The sequence below is a fragment of the Tauraco erythrolophus genome, chromosome 11 (genome assembly GCF_009769465.1).
Source record: "Tauraco erythrolophus isolate bTauEry1 chromosome 11, bTauEry1.pri, whole genome shotgun sequence".
Lineage (NCBI taxonomy): Eukaryota > Metazoa > Chordata > Aves > Musophagiformes > Musophagidae > Tauraco > Tauraco erythrolophus.
Genome location: NC_141475.1, coordinates 3,992,436 through 4,011,683, shown reverse-complemented (window position 1 = coordinate 4,011,683; position 19,248 = coordinate 3,992,436). Strand labels below are relative to the sequence as shown.

The following is a 19,248-nucleotide window of genomic DNA, read 5'->3' as shown; positions in this document are numbered from 1 at the left end:
TCAAAGCAAAGTAAGCATAAAACCACATGTTTTGGTTTTACTCAGTGCTGAAGATTGTAATCTGTTTGGGAATTTTGTCTCCTGAACTATTTTTATTTTATCCACAGTTTTTGAGCTACTGGTAATTTTTGCATTTCCCTCCTGATAGGTCCTGATAGTTTATGTCCTTTCTACAGGCAAATGAGAGTAATCCAAAAGAAGTGTTGCTGCTAGTTGATTATAATTGATGAACGTATTTGGGAATGATCTGTCTTACTAGTGTTGACAAACAAGCATCACATTTTAGCTCCTTTGAGATAAGAGAAGTGAAGAAGAGAAAGATTAAATGTGTCATAGAAGTTATTTATCAAATAGACATTGAGGGTGAAGTGGTGTGTGCTTGATAATGAAAGAGGTTTTTTTCTGTGTAAGAGGTATGATCTGTTTAAAATCTGAACGTTTCTTTATCTTGATGTTTCCCTGAGTGAACAATGTTAAATATGTGTCTTTCTCAGTAATTGGTCATGGTTTACTGGAAATAAATATTGCGTGGCATTGAGAGGGTCTACCAAGTACCCGTGGCATAGGATTTTTTTCTGTTTGAATACCAACAGACTTTGTTGCTGCTGCTGGTCTCAAAGGTCTATTCGATTGTGGCTTCCCCTGCAGGCCAGCTGTACAGACATTGTATTCTGTTCTCAACTGAAATATGTGAAGAAGTGGCATTTTTTTTAAAGCCTTGGCTTCTACCAATAGCAAATTGCTGTTGCTGGTAGACCAAAGAGAGATGAGAAGCCATAAAGATGCATTTGTATGTTTTTCTTAATTTTAGTTATCCCTGTGTAGTAAATAAGAACAACAAACGTTTGTTTCATTGGGAGATTGGGGGCTGCATGGCTGAGGAAAATATGCTGAGAGAAACACTATTCGTTTCTTATTTATTCAGCTGAAAAAATATTTAAATACGGAATTAACTGAAAATTCAATGCAAGCAGAAGCAAAAATGCTGAAAATGTTAAGCTATGCACATCATTTTATCAAATGCACAACAAATCATACATTGAACAAATGGGAATTTTTTTTTCTCCAACATTTTACAACAAGTTTAATAATAACCTTAAAAGATTAAATTAATGTAAATTTAAAAGTTTAAATCCGTTTGGGAAAGTTGTCCAAATAAAAGTCATCTGCAGTGAAGAGATTTTGGAAGAACGATAAGGGTAATTGAGGGCTGTTTTTCAGCAGAAGTTCATGAACTGATACCCTTCCTCTTTTTTTTTTTTTTCTCTACATAGTAGTCATTATCTGTGAAATTAATCATAAAGTCTGATATTGTCCCGGCAAATATTTTTTTTTGTCTTTGTCAACATTAAGGACTTAAAGCCACAAATTCTCAACCGTGCTATGGGAATGGGAAGAACCCCCTCTCCTGAAGTGCCCTGATTTTTATCTTAGCTACTGGTATTTATGATATACACCTGTGGTGATAGCTTTCCAGGTTTTGGACTTTTCACTGTCATTGGCATCTGTGTGTGTTTGCGTAGTAGAAATGGCTATGTAAATGTTATCATGTCGTTGTATCTTCTGTATACACTAGTTTTTACTGGTAGACCAGAACAACCGGACAATACCTGTCTAAGATTCCCTAGCGTAGGTATGGTGCCTGTCTGCTGAGGTTTGGACAATGCCCTGGGCTCTTGTATCTTTGAAATGTCTTCCTTTTCTTTTCATAGTATCTGTAAGGTTTTTGATCATTTCAGTATTAAATTAATTCTTCATTCAGCATTGCAATGGTTGGGAACTCTCTTTGACACTAAAACCAAAAAGCTCTCAATACCAATTAAAGAAAAGGATTTTTTTTGACTGGGCTTTTCTGACAGAAGCACTCCTTGCACCTGCAGTTCCTTTCTTGGACCTGATATAGTTTGAGACTGTTCATCTGTTCCCCTGGTTGTCTGGTTCAGTTTGTCTCGCATCGATGTTTGAGATACTGAATTCTACTGATGAGAAGGCTGGAGCCTCTGTTCTACTCTCTTAGCAGTGCAAGTATTAGATGTGCTTTTTTTTCCCTCAGCCAGTCACCAGTACTGTATCCCCATGGACAAGTGTTTGAAAAAGGATATAACAATACAGAAGTTGTAGCATTTTAGCCAGCTTTCTTGGTATTTAAGTCCAACTCTTTTTTTTTTTTTCCCCTGGTGTAGTAATACAGGCCAAATTTCCTGAATCTTTATGAAGATATGATATAAAAATGTGACATTTGCTAGTCCAAATATATATGAAACCACTGTTTATGGAAGATAGATCCATATTGACTTTAGTGATATAAGAAGGTAAAATGCTTTCAAATCTTTTGTAGAACCTGTACCAGTGGCACAGAATGGGTCTCCCAATTAACTTCCACTTCTTCCAAAGAAGGAATTTTTTTAATTTATTTTTTTCTTCCAATTTGAGAGCAATGCTGATACTTTATAGTAAATAATTCTGAGAAGTCAATGCATGAGAAATCCACACCTAATTATAATGGTAAATAACTGATTTCTGTAAATTAGGTACTTTGACAAAGAGAATTTGTTAAAGATACAGCACATAATGGTGAAAGATTGGAAGAAGCATTGTTTGAACAGTGGTATTTTTTGGGTTTGCACAGGACGGGATAACTTCAGGATGTGGGGCTGGTCATGCTTTAATAGCCTTTCCTGTCTTTGTGTCACTAGCTTATTGTTAAAACAGGGGAAGATTCTGTATTTTACCGAATTGCAAAAAATCAACAAGCAATCAGAATGCAAGAAGCACTCCATGTTGGGGACTGTCCTTTGTAGGTGAGACTCAGATCTAAATATCTTACGATTGACATAGTAAGTCAGACTTTTGTGGTCACTCTTGGCACCACTATCAAAAGGATGGTTTTGGTGTTGCTCTTCCTTTCCCTGTGCTGCTGGCATTAACGTTTTTGCAGCAGTGTAGTAAACTGAATCATAAAACTGCGCTGAATTAGAGCTGTCCTCCCTCCCACTTCCAGCCTTGGTTAATTTTAACCTTGAGCTAGTTGAATAAATGCTTATTTTTGCACAAGGAAGAGGGCACGCAGGGGTGTGTAGCTAAGAGAGATTAAGAAACTGTGACATATGTGAAAGTAAAACTTTTGAATAAATGTGAAGTCATACATTTAGGGCAATGCCAAAGTTTCAAAATTTAGCTTGAGCGTAAAAGAATAGAATGTCTTAAGTAAAAACTGATGCAGTGATGAATGATAAGAGAGCAGAGAGGTAAAACTCAAGCTGCAATTATCAGAGAGCCACGGCTGCTGGTCTGTGTTACAGGAGACAACATTGGTCAGGAGCCGTTGTGGGATTTAGTTGTCTCCTGTACCGCTCTCCTCGACAAATTTCAACTGGGTATAGCTGAGGCAGAGAACTCTGTTTTTTGTGTACAGATCTTTTGTTTTAATTTTTGCTGAACTAATGGTTTCTCTCATGTATGAGTAACAAGTCACAATCATTAGCTCATTTGCATTGTTGCATTTCTTGGACAGCTCAGGCTGTATCATGATCACCTTTCTTATACCTTTAAGGAAATCTTGTGAGCATCAACCAAGTTCTTCTAGCTCAAATGTTTTGAAAATTTTTTAAAGTTTTCAATTTCCAAGTCTTTGAAGTGCTTGTTCTATGCTGTTTTGCAAAATCACTAGTGATTTTTCTCTGTGTATCATATTCTCTTGTTAAAACAGTATTGGAGTATCTTTAGCCAAATTCTATAGCTAGGAGTTGGAGCTTTTGCATCATCATGCATCAGGAGAACGGTAAATAAACTCTTGAAACTCTTAATACTCTCTTACTTTTGCGAATGAATGAGGTAAATTATTTTTTTGAGAGTTAAAAATTAAATCCGAAGTTGTACTTCATGTTAAGGGAAGACAGTGAGAACACAGAACAATAGTGCATTTGACTTTCACTAGGAATTTTAATTTCCCAATAGACTTTATATTGTTTAGAAGTTAGAGTTTACTGTGGAGTTAGTCTGTCTTGACAGCCCTCAAATGCTGGGTTCAGAATGGAGGCTCCTGAAAGCCATATTCTTGTGATCCAGTCCCTACGTCTGTCTTTCTCACCAACAAAGCCATGGGACTTGTGCCAGAATCTCTCCTGGGATAAGTATATTCAGTAGTGTTTGATGTGAACTACCACACTCGTGAACTTGCACTGTGTTTCACACAGGAGCATGGCTGTGCAGGTTGCAGTTGTTGCATACTGCCGTTGTCTGGGTGGCAGCTCAGTTCTTGCAGAGTTCAGCCAGCGGGTAGTGACAGTGATGGGTACTGTTCCATCCTTAGAGCCCTGTTAAATTGCATTTGGAGAAAGCAGAAAAAAAAAAAAATCAGGATTTTTTAAAAAAATATTAATTTGTGTTTATAGAGCAAAAAACCCAACAACCACAACCTTAGATCATGCTTTGTTGTTAGTGTGTAGGGTGTAATACTTGCTGTTGTGTTGGAAGCTGTGAGACTGACTGAACACTGTTCTCCCCAGTTTTCTTCCCAGAGCAGCTTTTTCACTGGTGTTGACATGAGGCTTTCTTAATCATGGCTGTTGGCTAGCTCAAGTCTTGGAATTCAGGCATCAAATTTTTCTAGAGGGAAAAAATACTTGATGGGGAGATTATGTTTTCAAGTCTTGGTACACATTTGCATGATGTAACTGAAAGAGTAGCGATTGGAAACTGAACCGATTAGGTCTCTGGACTTTGCTGCTTACACTGATGTTTTTGTGTTGAGCTATTCCTTTGGTACTCTGTTGGAATAAAAATGTTTCTTTAACCTATGATTTCTTGTTTGTGAAATTACAGGATTTCCTTCTTGTCCATAATTCCGGTCCATGTCTGTTTTTTAAAGCTCCTTCGTACTGCAATGAGAAAATAACTTGTAACAGATTTCTGCTAAATTGGTATTCCGTTCTTGAAATTATTAACAGCTCCCTTGCTCTTTGCCACGCTTGGAATTGCAGTGGCAGAAAGAAAGTGTATTCTTACTGAGCAGTCACTCCAGGTCACAGCATAGCGTGTTTGTACAGGCTGCAGGTGCAGTAGGTTGGCTCAGCTGAGCCAGATGAAGCACAAGCTTGTTTTTGTTGCCTCAGGATTATGAGGCTGCTGCCTACCCTGCTGCCGACCCGATCTAGTTGTGCTCAGAGCTCAGAGCCCTGGAATACAAACGGTGGTGTGTTTTTGTAGGAGTGTCTCTGACCAGAAGAAAGAGAATCTTCTACTGGAACATGCTTATGGAATTACTGTTCTCTGTGAAGAGATGTGGAAAGTAGCATGTCAGGTTGTAGAATAACACTAATGATGGAAATTCAGTTCAAACTAGCTTTGAATATGAAAAGAAAGGAAAAAAACCTTTTAAACCAAGCCATCTTTCATTTTATGTATGTGTTACGTGCTTCAGGAAAACTACTACTCAAATATTTCAGAGATTTCTGACATGGTGCAATTTTTTTTAGTTTCCCACCTATAAAACTGCTGTCTTTCCAGTCATAGAACTCAGAAGGTGCCCAAAAGGCATAAAGTAGAATTTCTATAAGTGTGTCAACATTGAATTTTTATATTATTGGATAGTCTAGTGGTTAAAAGACATTGCATTGCAACAAGAAACCGAGACTCTTCATAGTTTTTTTTTTTTCCTCCCTCTTTTGATGCGTGATACAGGATTTTAAAACAGCATTCTGTTAATATATAGAGAACTTAGATTACCATGATGGCAAGTGTGAAAATTTTGTGAAAGAAGTTAGAGTTGTTCCACATTTTAAGGGAGACAGAGGAAACATCCTTTGCAGTGTTTGCGAGTGTGGCTTTGGGGTTTTTTTGGGCTCACTTTCTGAGGAAATGAAGCTGATGTATTTGCTAAGCCAGCCAGAGACACTTCTCTCTTCCCATACCTTTTTAACCCTTTGACAGTTTCAGTTAATATGTCAGGAAGACAGAGGCATTGAATGTAATTATTTTCCAATGAATCTTGTACACGTAAGCTGCTGGGTAGAGGATGAAATCCTCAATTCCTACAGTGAAGGGGAGACTGCAGTGGAATATCAGTGCTTATTACACGTCACAAAATCCTCGGAGGTGCACATGCTGAGACTAGAAATCCCAAGGAGTCAAGGTTGTTGTTTGCTGCCCTCCAAACTACTGGTTTATTTAGGATTATGGATATTTGGTATGAGCTATTAGCAGGATGACATAATGAGGTGAAAGACTGGTGAAGCAGGCAAAAGTGTGCATTAGGTAGATCTGCTACATGAGCTCATTCTGCCACGAGTTGCAAGAACATTATTTCTAACTGATGTCAGTGCTGAATCGACTCATTGGTCTTTTTTGCATTGTTGGGTTTTTTGAGTCTTGTTTGTTTTTCATGTAAAAGGTTGTTTAAAGCAGTGGAAATGTTGTGTTCATAGATGTTGGGGAAACTTAGATGATACGAGTATACTCATGTGATTCGCTGTGACATTGCTCATGTTCTTACCCTTGTCTTTATTCCAGTAACATGTCTGATGCTCTCGCAAATGCAGTATGTGAACGCTGCCAGACTCGATTTGATCCTGCAGAAAGGATTGTGAACAGCAATGGGGAGCTCTATCATGAAAACTGCTTTGTCTGTGCTCAGTGTTTTCGTCAGTTCCCAGATGGACTTTTTTATGAGGTGAGGTCTCACACTATGTGTAAGAGAAGAGAAATATCTCCATTAAAAGGCAAGCAATTAGGTGAAAATTCTGACAGAAATACGAATTTCCATCTTTCCTGCATGTTTAATTTTTTAGCCCTAAACTTTTGTTGCTATTTTTTTGAGGGTCTTCCAACTTAATTTTTTTGTTCTCTCACATACTCATTCCTAATGATCAGTAACAACAAAAACTGTGTGCTTGCTCTTTGGGTAAAAGTTATTTCAAAAAGAAAACAGAAAATGTTTCTTAATATTTCTTTAGGTGTTATTTTAGATATTTTGTACCAAACTTTTCCAACTGGACAGCTGAAGTTGCTCAACCCATTTAAAAACAAGGTTGAAATATTTTTACAGAATATTTATAAGCACATATTTTGAATAACACATTATTTTAAACATGCCATGTTCTTAATTTGCCATGAGTTTTAGTCTCGTATAAGAAGAGTAGCTCTGAATTGCATGAGTAAAAGGAGCTAAAACAAAAATGAGATTAAACCACCTATAGGAGAAGGGTTTTGGACACTTCAAGATTTTTACTGTTTTGCAGCAGCATTGCAATTGACTTAACTGTTATTGAAATTCACCTTAAGGCTGAAGCTGTGTCTGGATATTTCTTTATGAAAAATTATTAGGAGTTTAAAAACAGGTGAGAGGGGGCTAGAACTGGAAAACTTGACTGACCTTGACTAATTGATCATTTCTGTGGAAAATCATGCTGAACTATGAAAACATTAAGAGTAGTTCGTTTATTCATGAGGGCTCCTTCTCTCGTTTTCTTCACAGTTCGAAGGTCGGAAGTACTGTGAGCATGACTTTCAGATGCTGTTTGCTCCTTGCTGCGGGGAATGTGGTAAGATGTGGTGCATGTCGACATCGTGGGGTAACAGGTACAGGGCTGTGCAAACTTTCCACCATTGCAGTGATATCCAGCCCTGGTCTGGGATTGTTGAGGTCATTTAAGGAGCAAGAGCTCTGGAGGGAAACAGAGCATGATATCCGCAGTGATTTGGGGTATCCTGGTTGTGGGAATAGTTGGGTTTATTTCAAAGCTAAACTGTAATAGTTCTTGTGGAATTAAAGCAGAAGGATTATGAAAGCAGTAGGCTTTTGGTAAGACTGTTTTCTGCATGCATCTCAAAGTGATGCTTTCGTTTTGCAGGTGAGTTCATCATTGGGCGCGTTATCAAGGCTATGAACAATAATTGGCACCCAGAGTGCTTCCGCTGTGAGCTCTGCGATGTAGTGCTTGCTGACCTGGGGTTTGTGAAGAATGCTGGCAGGTAAGTTAGAGCAGGAGCTCAGAAAGTTTTGTCAGTACGTTATTGATACAGTAGTGAGATGTTGAGATGTCAGTTGGTTGTATGCTTGAAAAGGTACAGAAGAAGCTTTAAGGAATAGCCTGTTAGGAAATGGGAGATTAAATGAAGAACAGTGTTCTTCATCCAGTGAAACGTGTAGAAAGCAGAAACTCAGATTTTAGTAGCTAGTGGATGGATTCTGGAAAAGAAAGGGATTTCAGGCAAAAGGCTCAATAGCAAGTGAGGAAAAGCAATTATGTGATCCTGGGCAGGCTGTTTATCAAGTGAGCTGCTGAGCAGGAAATCAAGGTACAGCAAAAGGCCAAGCGAATAACACAAGGATTACAGCAAAGCCTATTCAGCATGTGATTCCCCTGGTCTTTTGAAATCATTTTAAATACAGAAATATAAAAATGAGCCCTTAAAGTCGATTAATGCATTTAATTAAGAAGTAAGAAATAAAAACATAAAAGAGAACTTGTACAAAAGCGTACCATAATAAGAAAATAAAACAATGCAGCAGTTAGCAGTGTTGCACAATTCATAGTTAATTTCAGGCTTTCATATGTCTTGAGCAAAGCCTAGTAGTTTCCTAGAGTTTATATTCTCACTAACTAAATGGTGAAGAAGGGAAGGAAAGGTTTTATACTTGTACCCTGTCCAGCAGGGAGCCCTCTCAACTCTCTTCTCTTCCATCCTGCATGCAACTTCTGTGCCTTAATGTTTGGATTTGGGCATAATTGATTTTCTTTTGACACCTAAGCTTGTTAGAGTGGGCTGTTGTGATAGCATCTAGGAGGGTTCCTGGTTTGGGAAAGCAGCCAGGATTGAGGCAGTTCAAGCGAGATAAAGTATGTTTGATTTTGTAATTTGTGGACCAGATCTAAAATGGTAAGGAGCTCATTCCCAAAAGCATAGAAAAGGGATATGTGTGTTTATGTAGCTGTACTTAAAAAATATAATTCACCTGTCACGTGATTTCCTATAATATGTGTATCCACACTATAGAAGCACTCTTCTAGTAAATATTATTGGAAACTCTTGGGTTATTTTTCTTGCTTCTCATTGTACCTGATCTTCCCTAGTCTACCTGTCATTCCCAGACATATCCCGCTGGATGCAATTTGTATCAGTGAGGATAGCTCAGATAATCCCTACGTTGTCTGTAATGAAGGAATAGTCTTGCTAAACAAGTCACCAAAAAAAAAATAGTAAAACACCTCAAAGATAGGAATCTCTTCTGGACAAAGTAGGCTTTACTTCTTCATATGCTTACTTTTCTTCACTTTTGCCATTTATTCATATTTTTATGAACAGTATTTAGTAAAGATGAATGCTGTATTCCTGAACAACCCTTTTCCATTCTTTAGTTTGAGGATTATCAGGGTATCTGATGTTTTGCAAGGAAATACGTAAAAGGGACAGTGTAGTAAATGTTGTCCAACCTCTATCTGCAGCTTTGAGACAAAGGCAGAAGGCAGATAGAAAAGGTAGTGTGAAGTTTAGTGCTCATTTCCAGCTCTGAATGCTGGGAAGAAGTAAAAAAACTCTAAGTCCTGTCTTAATTCCAGTCCAGGTTGGGTGCATTGCAGCATTTTGGTCTTTTTTTCTTGCCACGATTTAGTACCAATTTTGTCTGCTATGTATGAACACTTGGAGACTTGAACAAGATGTGCAAGCATAGTGTCTTTTCAGGCAGTTCTGTCTCAGGAACAGATCTCTACTGCTGGCACTATATAAAATTTCAAAGTAGGCTGTATGCATTGTGCAGAGGAAAACTCATTACTGAATGCTTTGGGAATTAAGTTTTTATTTTGTTTGTTTGGGGTTTTTCTAAAAGTCTGTTTACTAGCCTCTTTACTCCTTTCCCTGTTCCTAAGTGTGCAACCCTCAGTTTCACAGCTTGGAAAGGAGTAAAACTGTACTTCTGTTTGCAGTTTCAGTAAGACAAGAACATGTGATCTCTGTTGTCAGACGGGTTCTTGCTAATTTCAGTCCCATAAAAACGACAGAACTTCCCTCCTCAGGAGTGAGTTTGACTCTGGCTGGACTATCTCGCTGCATATTTGCACTCTCAGCTGATTTTGGTGGCATAGAGTGTTCTTAAGTCAAAGGGATGACAAAAGTCATGTTCACAGTTCAGATTTAGCACTTAGTGAGCTTTCATTTGTCTTACCCTCATATGTTTGAGGCAACATTACAGTCTTTTTAACACAAAACAGATTGCACAAAGCCTCACGAAATTTCTCAGCTACGAAAAAATACATGACTGGGTCAAAGGCACCATTTAGACTTGTAAGACAGGAAGTGATGCGGTTACTGAGGGCTAGAACACGCTGTGTTTCGCAGGAAGTTTTGGTCCCGTTGTAATGGAGAATATAAATGTAGCGATTGACATGATAAGGTACAAAGCAAACCAGAAAGATCATCAGGACCATGATGATCGTTTTGATAGCTTTTTCCTTCAGGTGTTTCTCGACTCTGTTCCCACTCTTCAGGCTGCGGATGATTAATAAGTAGCAAGTCACTGTAGTAACGAATGGGAAGGTGAATGCTACTGCTAAGGACACAAGGGCATGGTGTGATGCCTTTTCTCTGTAGAGCTGCAGGCAGACAGTTGTGTTGTTCATCTCAACTGTCTGCACACTGAGCAGCAGAGGTGCCATTGCAACCCCAACTATAACCCATAGGAAGGCACATGCCAAGTGGGCATAAAGGGACCTGCGGAGCTTGATGGACTTCACAGGGTGCACGATGGCTAGGAAACGGTCAACGCTGATACACATGAGGAAGTAGATACTGGCATACATGTTGAGGTAAAAAAGGAAGCCGGTGAGTCTGCATGGGATCTCACCAAATGGCCAATGATTACCAGAAAAATGGTACACCAGCCGGGTGGGAAGTACCAGCACAAAGGACAGGTCAGCCACAGCAAGATGCATCAGAAAAATGTTGGCAGGTGTGCCTGACTTTTGGTCCCGGATGAAGAGCCAAAGAGCCAGGGCATTGCCAACAAAAGCCAGGATGAAGTCCAGGAAGTAGAAAGTGGCAAAAAGGATGTTCTCAAGGTGTGTCTCTTTGCCACATTGTTCTGATGTTTCCAAAGAGAAATTTGATTGATTTGAGCAATTGAAGAGTAGGCTTGAGGGATCTGCTGGGCCATTCATTTTTCACCACAGTTTCAAAGAAGAAAAAACACAAAACCTGAAAGAATTGAGACAGTATATTACAAAAGAGCCTGGTTTTGTGACCAAAAAAACCACCACAAAACAAACCCCAAAAACCCACCCGAAAAAGCACACATCAAAATCAGTGATGTCTCCTGTTTGCTAGTATTGGTATTTAGTACAACAGGTCAATCTGAGTTTAAACCCTTATATTAAAATTGTGAATAGTTTCTGCTCAGCTGGGTTTTCCAGACCATTAATTCCTGTTGAAGGAACCACTATAAAGAGCTAGCTAGCTGATTATGAGCTTGTCACCAACCTGTGCTGAAATCACTTGAGTAATGGAGTAGTGAAATGCTTATGTGTCTGATTAATGGAAGAGTGGAAGTGGGTTCTGTACATCTAGCTAGAATGTATTTGCTATGTTTAGTTTGAAAGCCTCATTCGGGACTGAAGAGCTCCTAATGAGTCAGCTTTTCTGAGCACAGGTGTCTGTTGTAAGGTGACCTGGCTTAGAACATCTACCTTGTTCCTAGAAGAGTTGGAAGACAGGCCAGGTATTGCTGTTATTAAAAAAAACCACAGGGCTCCTGAAAATCTTTGAGAATTATTTTAGTCTAAATTCCTGTGTTTAAGGCAGATGTATCTAGTTCCATTAGAGGAGGAAACTTTTCAGATGGTTAGCAGCATCTCATTTGAAGAGCAAAAAGCACTGAATTGACTCAGAAAAGGTTATTACTAATGCCTGTGCTGTCAGTTACTTGTCAAAGTGTCATCCTTCCCTGCAGCTGCTTCTCCCAGCATAACTCTGTCTTCCTCCCTCAGAAGCCTGAACTCCACTATAGCTTATCCAGGGCCTTTTCCAAGTAGCAGCCTAGTAAAACTGAGCTTAGCTTTGCTAGTCTCTCTGTAGTCTGCAGGGTACCAAGCAGCATCAACACGAAGTGAAAAGATTTTCTGGGCGCCTACCGTGGCTTTTTATACATTTCTCACCTGTGGGCGTAGGTGGTAGGGAAATGCAGGTAGGCTGAGTTTCCAGCATCGTCTCTGTTTCTTGGATTCCTCAGGGGTGTTACGGTACGTGCAGTGGTGCCTCCATTGCGCTCACCATTGCATTTTGTACTGGTTGACCATTTCTCCATAATATTCAATACATCTTTAAATACATCCATTTTCCTCTACTGAGATTAAAATTTTAAGATGGTTGCTGACATTGTGAGGCAAAATTTTTAGTCTCAGGCAGAAGTAATGCTATATGCTGAAATCTTACATCTTTACACGGTTGATTCAAGGCATTATGAAATGCATCCAGCTTCCCAATAGAACTGATCATTCAGATGTCTAAAGATATTGGTGGCTAATGGAGAAACTGAAATGGGATGGACAACAGACCAATATATTGGAAAATGTAAACAAAATTCCAAGGTAACTATCATCGTTTGTTTGGCTGATGTCACTTTCAGGTGGACAGAAAGCTACAATAGCTAGAGGTGAATATGCTATACCACTACTGTTTAGTTCACAGTTGAAGAGACAAAAGTCAACAGAAGTGAGACAGAAGGAAATTCCGAAACTGAAGTTTCTTCATATGGCCACAGAGGGGCCTTCTTACACCATGCATTGCCTAAACACCCTGCATGTTTATGGCACAAAAACGACTCAAGGGTTGAGTGTATGGGTACTCACTGCCTCGTGCCAGCTGCATGCTTCTTTGTAGTCCTAGAAATGCCAACAAATTATCATCTTGGAATTACTAGAAGCACATGTGCAAGACAGACTTTATAGCCCTTTTTTCCAGGGGACATTTTATCTATAAAATCCATGCAAAATCTTGCTTTCATAAACAAAAGGAATATTCCCTGTTGCAGTTTTCTGTGTGAATTTCCTGGGTTTGCAGAGGAGCTCACAATTTTTGTTTCTAGTGTTTATTTGTCTCTTACAAAGTAAAACCTGCAAGATTTTGAAGTTCGTGTGCGATAGTAATGTTGAATGCTCAAATACTTGTCCTCCCTTGATGCAAGTAGTTTAAATATGTATTTTTCTACTGCACACCAAAGGAGAAATATGATGAGCCCATGCTTTTTTGCTGACTGTTAATTTAAAATGGTACCTATCATCTGATGTTCTGGCTATGTAGCCTTTATTTCTGTCAGGCACTTTGTTTAAATATGCTTTTCATTTGCAAAAAATGTAATCAGGTGATCTTTACATACATGCCTGTCAGTGATCGGTGTGATGCCTAAGCATTACTCTATACATGGTTGTGACAACACTGAGAAAGCAGTAAAGCTGGCTTGGACCAGCTGAAAAGGCGGAAGCAAGGATTGTCTAATGGAACAGACAAGATGTCTTTTGTCTTAATGATAATGATTTAAATCAGTTCAGGAAGCTAAGCAGTAAGCAGACTTTTTCCTTGTTTACAAGCTGGGGTTTAGCAGCGTGATACATTGAACTGATTCTATTTGAGCTGATTTCTTAAGGAGGATCTTTGGGATTCAGATCCAGCTGAGTGTCAGTGCCAGACTTGGAGCAGCCAAGACTTAAAAGTCGAGAATTTTGTCCTCACTGATGTCAGCGTTGAATCTGCCATTGATTTCTATCTGGACATGCTTTCATTGCAAAATGCTGTGGGGTGGAGTAGAAAGGAGAATGTCAGAGCTATCTAGAAGCCCAGTATGTCAGTGTCAGGAAGGGAGAGGCTTAGAACTAATGACAAAATTGAAATAGATTCAGTCTTTTGAAATGAGTGCCTTCGTAAGACAGCTGCTGTTACCTAATTTACTTTTAAAGCAAGGAGAAGAGAGGTATTTTTCATTGCCTTATCAGAAATCATAGAAAAGGCAAGTAGGCCTCTTTCTAATTTTGCTTAGGTTTTAAATTAGAAGGGAGTTTTAATCAAGATTTTTTGTGTGGTTTTTTGGGTTTTTTTCTTTTACGATTCTGTTTATTGATGTGAAAATTGTGGTATAGCACTTTAGTAGGTTAGGAAAAAAGCTGACATGTCACTAGAATAAACCATTGAGCTTATTTTTAGAATTTATATGTTTTCAACAAAATGCTACAACTTTATAACAGTGATGGTTCTTTGACACAAGTGTGTTCTGTACACCGTGTGGAAAGCTGTTTGCTGTTGTTTACAGGTCCACTTCTATTTTGCCTGCTTTTATCCTATCAATTTAAAATAAATGTGTTTAATTTGTAGGTTTTTCTTTCTTTTTGGTTTGTTGTGCTTACAAAAAAGCACTCAAAGTCCTAGAGAGCTTGTTTTACTAGTCTGTGTGAATGCTAAGAGCAAACTAGAAACCTGCCCAAGTGACCTAGAATGTGTAGTTTGTGCTAAGCTATATGGTGCAAGAGGCTTTGACTCCATAGCCAGAAAACTTTAGGAGTCCGGCTCATTATCCAATAATTTCCGCTTGGATTGCACTCTTGGTGTTGTGTGAATATTTAGTGATTTACGTATTGCTAAACAGAGCACTATTCTGGAATGAGCCATTATCCCAGGCCTCCCAGGGCTGAGCTGTAATGGGGATGTCACTGCTCATTTGAAATGTGTGCACACTGACCATATTTTATGCTCTGTTTCTCTTCTGCTCGGAACCAAGGAGGATAACAATCCACAAAACTATCAGTATAGACACAACCTGATTACTCTTTCGGCAGAGGTTCTATCTATCGTTATTGAAACAATTAATAAGCAGAAGAAATATTTAGCTCATCATAAGTTATTTATCTGGCTAGTTTTGTGCTTTTTTTGTAATGCCCACTGCAGATAAATTTGAACTACATGTTAGAGTTTGTAGTGGATGTCAAATTCCTATTCTTGCTCTCAGCTAGAGCAGTTTCTGGTTTGGGATTATGCTTGTTTGGGGTTTTTATGATTATGGTCGTAGTGTCTTGTCAAATGGGAGTATCTCCTATCTTTCACTGAAAGTACTTTTCATTAGAAATAGTCCACTTCTGACTGAAATTATTCTCCTGAAAATCACTCCATCCTGAGGTTCCCACCCTTCATCTGAAATACTTGTTTCTTGTGAGCATCAAAGCAGAGTCGGAGAGCACTGGACATACCATACAGCTGTCAGTTTTCCTGGCATAAATGGATGTATGTTAGGTACAAAAGTTGGAAAACTTTTATGTTTTGGAGAATTGATATAAAGAAGAGTGAGGAAGTTATTCTTTGAAATTCAAAAAATGCTGCCTGTTCTTAGTTTCAAACATTTCCATTATATTCATCCGCCTCTGTGTGTGTGTCTTTCCACCTCACTGACACCAGCTAGAACTAAACCATTAGGAAAGCTCCTTCATTATTCTGCTAACAGAAGTTTGTCTCTTACCTCTTTACAGTGCAGTCCTATGGGTGGAGTATAGGGTCCTTTTGGGGAAAATCTCAAGGAACTCCTTCTGATGACAGCAAGCCAAATAGAAGCAGCAACGGTGAAAACAAGATGATCCAAAAAGAGCACACAGTTGCAGAGTTGCTGAGGGTGGAGAGGGGAAGTCCCTCTATATAGTGTCCTTCTAGCTCTGATAGCGCATTATCAGCTCAGTCACACAGCAGAGCAGGGGAGAGGACACGCCAGCACTGAAGAGCAGTCTTCATCCCAGCTGAGCTCCTGGCACTGGGGTTGCTGCTGCTGTTATAGATATGAATGTATTGTATGAATATGCCAGTGTTCACGGTGCTTACTAAAGGCTGCTACTGAACTCCCAGCCGTTAACACAGACTTCTTGGAGTCCCCTGATTATTTTAGGAGGGTGGAGAGGAGCATTGTTTAGGGGAAGTCTGGTATTAATAGACACAACAGGACATTTCAGAATGGGATAATTCCATAATGGTGGGAGTGAGGAGGGAGAGAGGGAGAGGGTCGACTGCTATGGTAACAGCTTAGCCTGTCCAACACTTCCCTTTGCTTGCAATAGAGGAGGGTCTATGGGATGGCAGAGAGGGTTTGTGAGTGGGGAGGGATTGATAATGGTTTATCAGTGCAAATGGCTGAAGGCATCTTATTCAGCTGAATGAGAGGGGTCTCTTTCAGGACATTTGCTTCAGGGTCCCTATGTCCTGCCCCGTATAATTACTCTGCATTTGACAGTGCCGAATAAAAGTGATGCCTTTATGCTGAGATGAGCACAGCTGCATGTTTCCTTATAATGGGGTGCTGTCTGCTTTTTCTGGGCTCCGTCTGGGCAGACAGTAGTTCCAGCCCTGGAGAGAGACACTTGCTGACAGGAGGACTCAGATTTGGAGAGAATAATAATGATACTTAGCACTTAGACAGGCGCCTGCCAGCTGAGGGTCATAAATGTTTGAGGTCTCACAACAACATCTGTGTTGTATTCTTATCCCCATTTTACACATCTAAGGGCAAGTGATTCATCACAGCAGAATTTTGGAAGGGGCCCTGCAAAGAACCCACTACTTCAGCCATAAATCTACCCTTTCCATTTGAAATTTTCCTTTTGTCTGGTGTCTTTTGAGAATGACCTGTAAATCTCAGCGAGTGTTTCGCATAGTGATATAGTGAAAGGAATTATGCAGGCTTGTCTGTTTAGTGACAAAGAAACCCACAGAAGTCATTCCTCTCTCATTTTCGTTTTATCATAAATTCTTCCCTGCCTGCAGCATTGTGGCTAGAGGGGTAGGTAATAGGCAAGTAAACTGAACAGCTTCTCCTCAGAGCTCCTAAATATTGGGGTAAAACCAGTGGATTCTGTCAGTCTTTGCAGAATTTTTTTTATGCCTTTGCCTAGGCTTTTCTGTCAGAAATTTGGCTTGTCTACCTGTTCAGGACTGTACTGGTAATATGTTCTAGAACATGTGATAGGGACACAGTTATATTTACCACATAAAATTGCAAAATTGCGTGTAGTTCTTTATTTTCTTTAACTTAAGACTAAAAGGAATTTGTAGGCAGAAGAGCAAGTATTCAATGGTCTCTTGTTTGTCCTAGCCATTGAAGACTAAGGAGTCCAGCCATGGTAAAGGCATTCGGGCAATGTGCTTTGGTTTAATGGTTTTTATGCTCTCTCCTCGACTCCTTCCCAGTGCTGTCATGCCTCTGTTATGGCTGGATCCCCTAGTTAGTAACAGAGAGAGGGTGTTGCCACCTTTCCTTGCCCACCTCTCAGAGAGCATATAGAAGAACTGGAGAGGATACCTAGAAGAATGACAGGATGATATCCCTGACGGGACATTAATCAGTGAATGCTGGAGGAGTAGTCTAAGGAAATACAACTCTGTGACTACTCTATCCACATATTCTTTTCTGTGCAACTGGTGTGAGAGACAGGATACTAAACTAAATTATGTTTAGTGTGACCTCGGAAGACACTTCTTCTGTTACATAAAGTACATCCTACAGCATGCACTGTATGTTGTTTTAGGAGACAGAATTTCTTAATGTTTTGTTTTCTTTACTTTGTTCAACCAGGCATCTGTGCAGGCCATGCCATAACCGTGAAAAAGCTAAGGGACTGGGCAAGTACATCTGTCAGAAGTGCCACTTGATAATTGATGAGCAGCCTCTGATGTTTAGGAATGATTCCTACCATCCCGATCACTTCAACTGCACCCACTGTGGGTATGTTCTCATATTCTAAACTCTGACAAAAAAGGAGAGAGACAAACAGAGTACAGTCAGCAGTGCAGTCCTTTCCAAGGCCTGAACTTTGGTACCTTCACATTATTGAGCAAACAGAAATTGTGTGAGGAGAAATCAAAATAAATTTGGAAAGCCTGTGCTATTCAATGTTCTTTTATCCTAAACTTGAATGACACAATTTTATACTGAAAGTGAAAATAGTTCCTTGATAGGAACTTACCTGAAATGCTGTGTGCAATTCGATTAGAATAGTAGTGTTGGCTGAAGATAGCTGTTGCCAGGGTATTCAAAATAGTTTCGCTTTGCATTCATGGTTAGAAAAAAAAAAAAAGATGACTTGGTGAGCTGTGTCAGTCTTCTGGCACAGTCGATTACCATGCTGGTACCTGTCTGACCCGGATGACTTACCATGAAAGCAGTATAATTGGAGCACAGTACTGCCCTAGAATGGATAACAGTGCTGAAGATTAAAGTAAATGGCTCAGTGCTGAGCACTGCTAGGATGGTCCTTGTACCTGAGCTGTCCCATTTAAAGATAGCTTGAGTCTTTGCATGATGCTGCATTGTTGCGTGTAAGTGCACCTCGTATTTCTGCCGGAATATCTACTGAAGACATGATATTCCACGTATGTTCTCTTGCCTGACATACTGAGAAAAGCAATTTTAGAAGGATGAGTTGACAATAACTGTATAGTTTAATTTAATCATTTGTAGCATGAATGTTGCCGAAGTATGTTAACTTTCAAGTTTAGTCTTCCAAAACTTCATTTTAGTTATTAAAGATCTTCACTTAGTATTCTTACTTCAGGGACATGTTTGTGTTTTCAGGAAGGAGCTGACCGCTGAGGCCCGGGAACTGAAGGGAGAGCTGTATTGCCTGCCCTGCCACGACAAGATGGGAATCCCCATCTGTGGAGCCTGTCGTAGGCCCATTGAAGGACGAGTCGTCAATGCTCTGGGAAAGCAATGGCATGTTGAGGTGAGGCCTCTCTGAATGTGAAACTGTCTTCCAGATCTACTTTGGAAGAGGACGAGCGCTAGTGGGAAGCTGTAGACATTTACGTGATCTGTAATATATCAATTCAGACAAAAAAATAATTGCGTATGTTTCAGATTGTCTTCACCTCATGTGAGTGAATGAGTACAGCAAGGTCATCAGGGTTGCCTAAGAAAGCTATACTTTCACAGCAGTAACAACCTTAATTTAAAAATGCCTGAGTCAGATTATAAAGATTCTTGCAGAATATGCTTCACTGGACAGCGTTTACTTACTAATAAATTTACATATTTACTATGGTGTGCTTAGATATATCCTCTCCAACCCCAGTTAACAGGTTCATAACAGTGTTAGAATTTGTGATGTAGGCAGAGCCAGTGCAATCCTTGCTTTTTAAGCCTTTTCAGCTCATCGTTTCTATAAGTTTCAGCTGAGTCGTCGTAGCTTGCTCTGAAGTTTTTTAGTGATTTGATTTTAGTGATTTAAGACC

General features: G+C 39.5%; 2 protein-coding genes across 9 annotated transcripts in view; one reads left to right on the top strand and one right to left on the bottom strand.

Moving 5' to 3' along the window:
• LIMS2 (LIM zinc finger domain containing 2) overlaps positions 1–19,248 on the top strand; it is a 33,283-nt gene that overhangs the window by 7,396 nt on the left and 6,639 nt on the right. For all 3 annotated transcript variants that reach the window (XM_086618669.1, XM_009989464.2, XM_086618668.1), the window contains exons 2-6: positions 6,511–6,670; positions 7,475–7,541; positions 7,851–7,971; positions 17,591–17,740; positions 18,590–18,740. In XM_086618669.1, the coding sequence (XP_086474795.1) occupies positions 6,511–6,670; positions 7,475–7,541; positions 7,851–7,971; positions 17,591–17,740; positions 18,590–18,740 (649 nt within the window). The remainder of the gene's footprint in view (positions 1–6,510; positions 6,671–7,474; positions 7,542–7,850; positions 7,972–17,590; positions 17,741–18,589; positions 18,741–19,248) is intronic.
• Positions 9,195–15,648, bottom strand: GPR17 (G protein-coupled receptor 17). Of its 6 annotated transcripts, none has more exons than XM_086618670.1 (3): positions 15,494–15,648; positions 12,150–13,781; positions 9,195–11,193 (listed from the first exon to the last, which is right to left on the bottom strand). In XM_086618670.1, exon 3 carries the CDS (start codon positions 11,154–11,156, stop codon positions 10,122–10,124), a length of 1,035 nt encoding a protein of 344 aa, XP_086474796.1. In that variant the 5' UTR covers positions 11,157–11,193; positions 12,150–13,781; positions 15,494–15,648; the 3' UTR covers positions 9,195–10,121. The 6 variants fall into 6 exon arrangements, with proteins under 6 accessions (XP_086474796.1, XP_086474797.1, XP_086474799.1 ...); XM_086618671.1 differs by having other exon boundaries at positions 12,150–12,525; XM_086618673.1 differs by having other exon boundaries at positions 12,150–12,363.

Bases quoted from the DNA above. Each gene is read 5' to 3' on its own strand.
- GPR17 (XM_086618670.1), bottom strand. From the start codon at position 11,156: ATGAATGGCCCAGCAGATCCCTCAAGCCTACTCTTCAATTGCTCAAAT.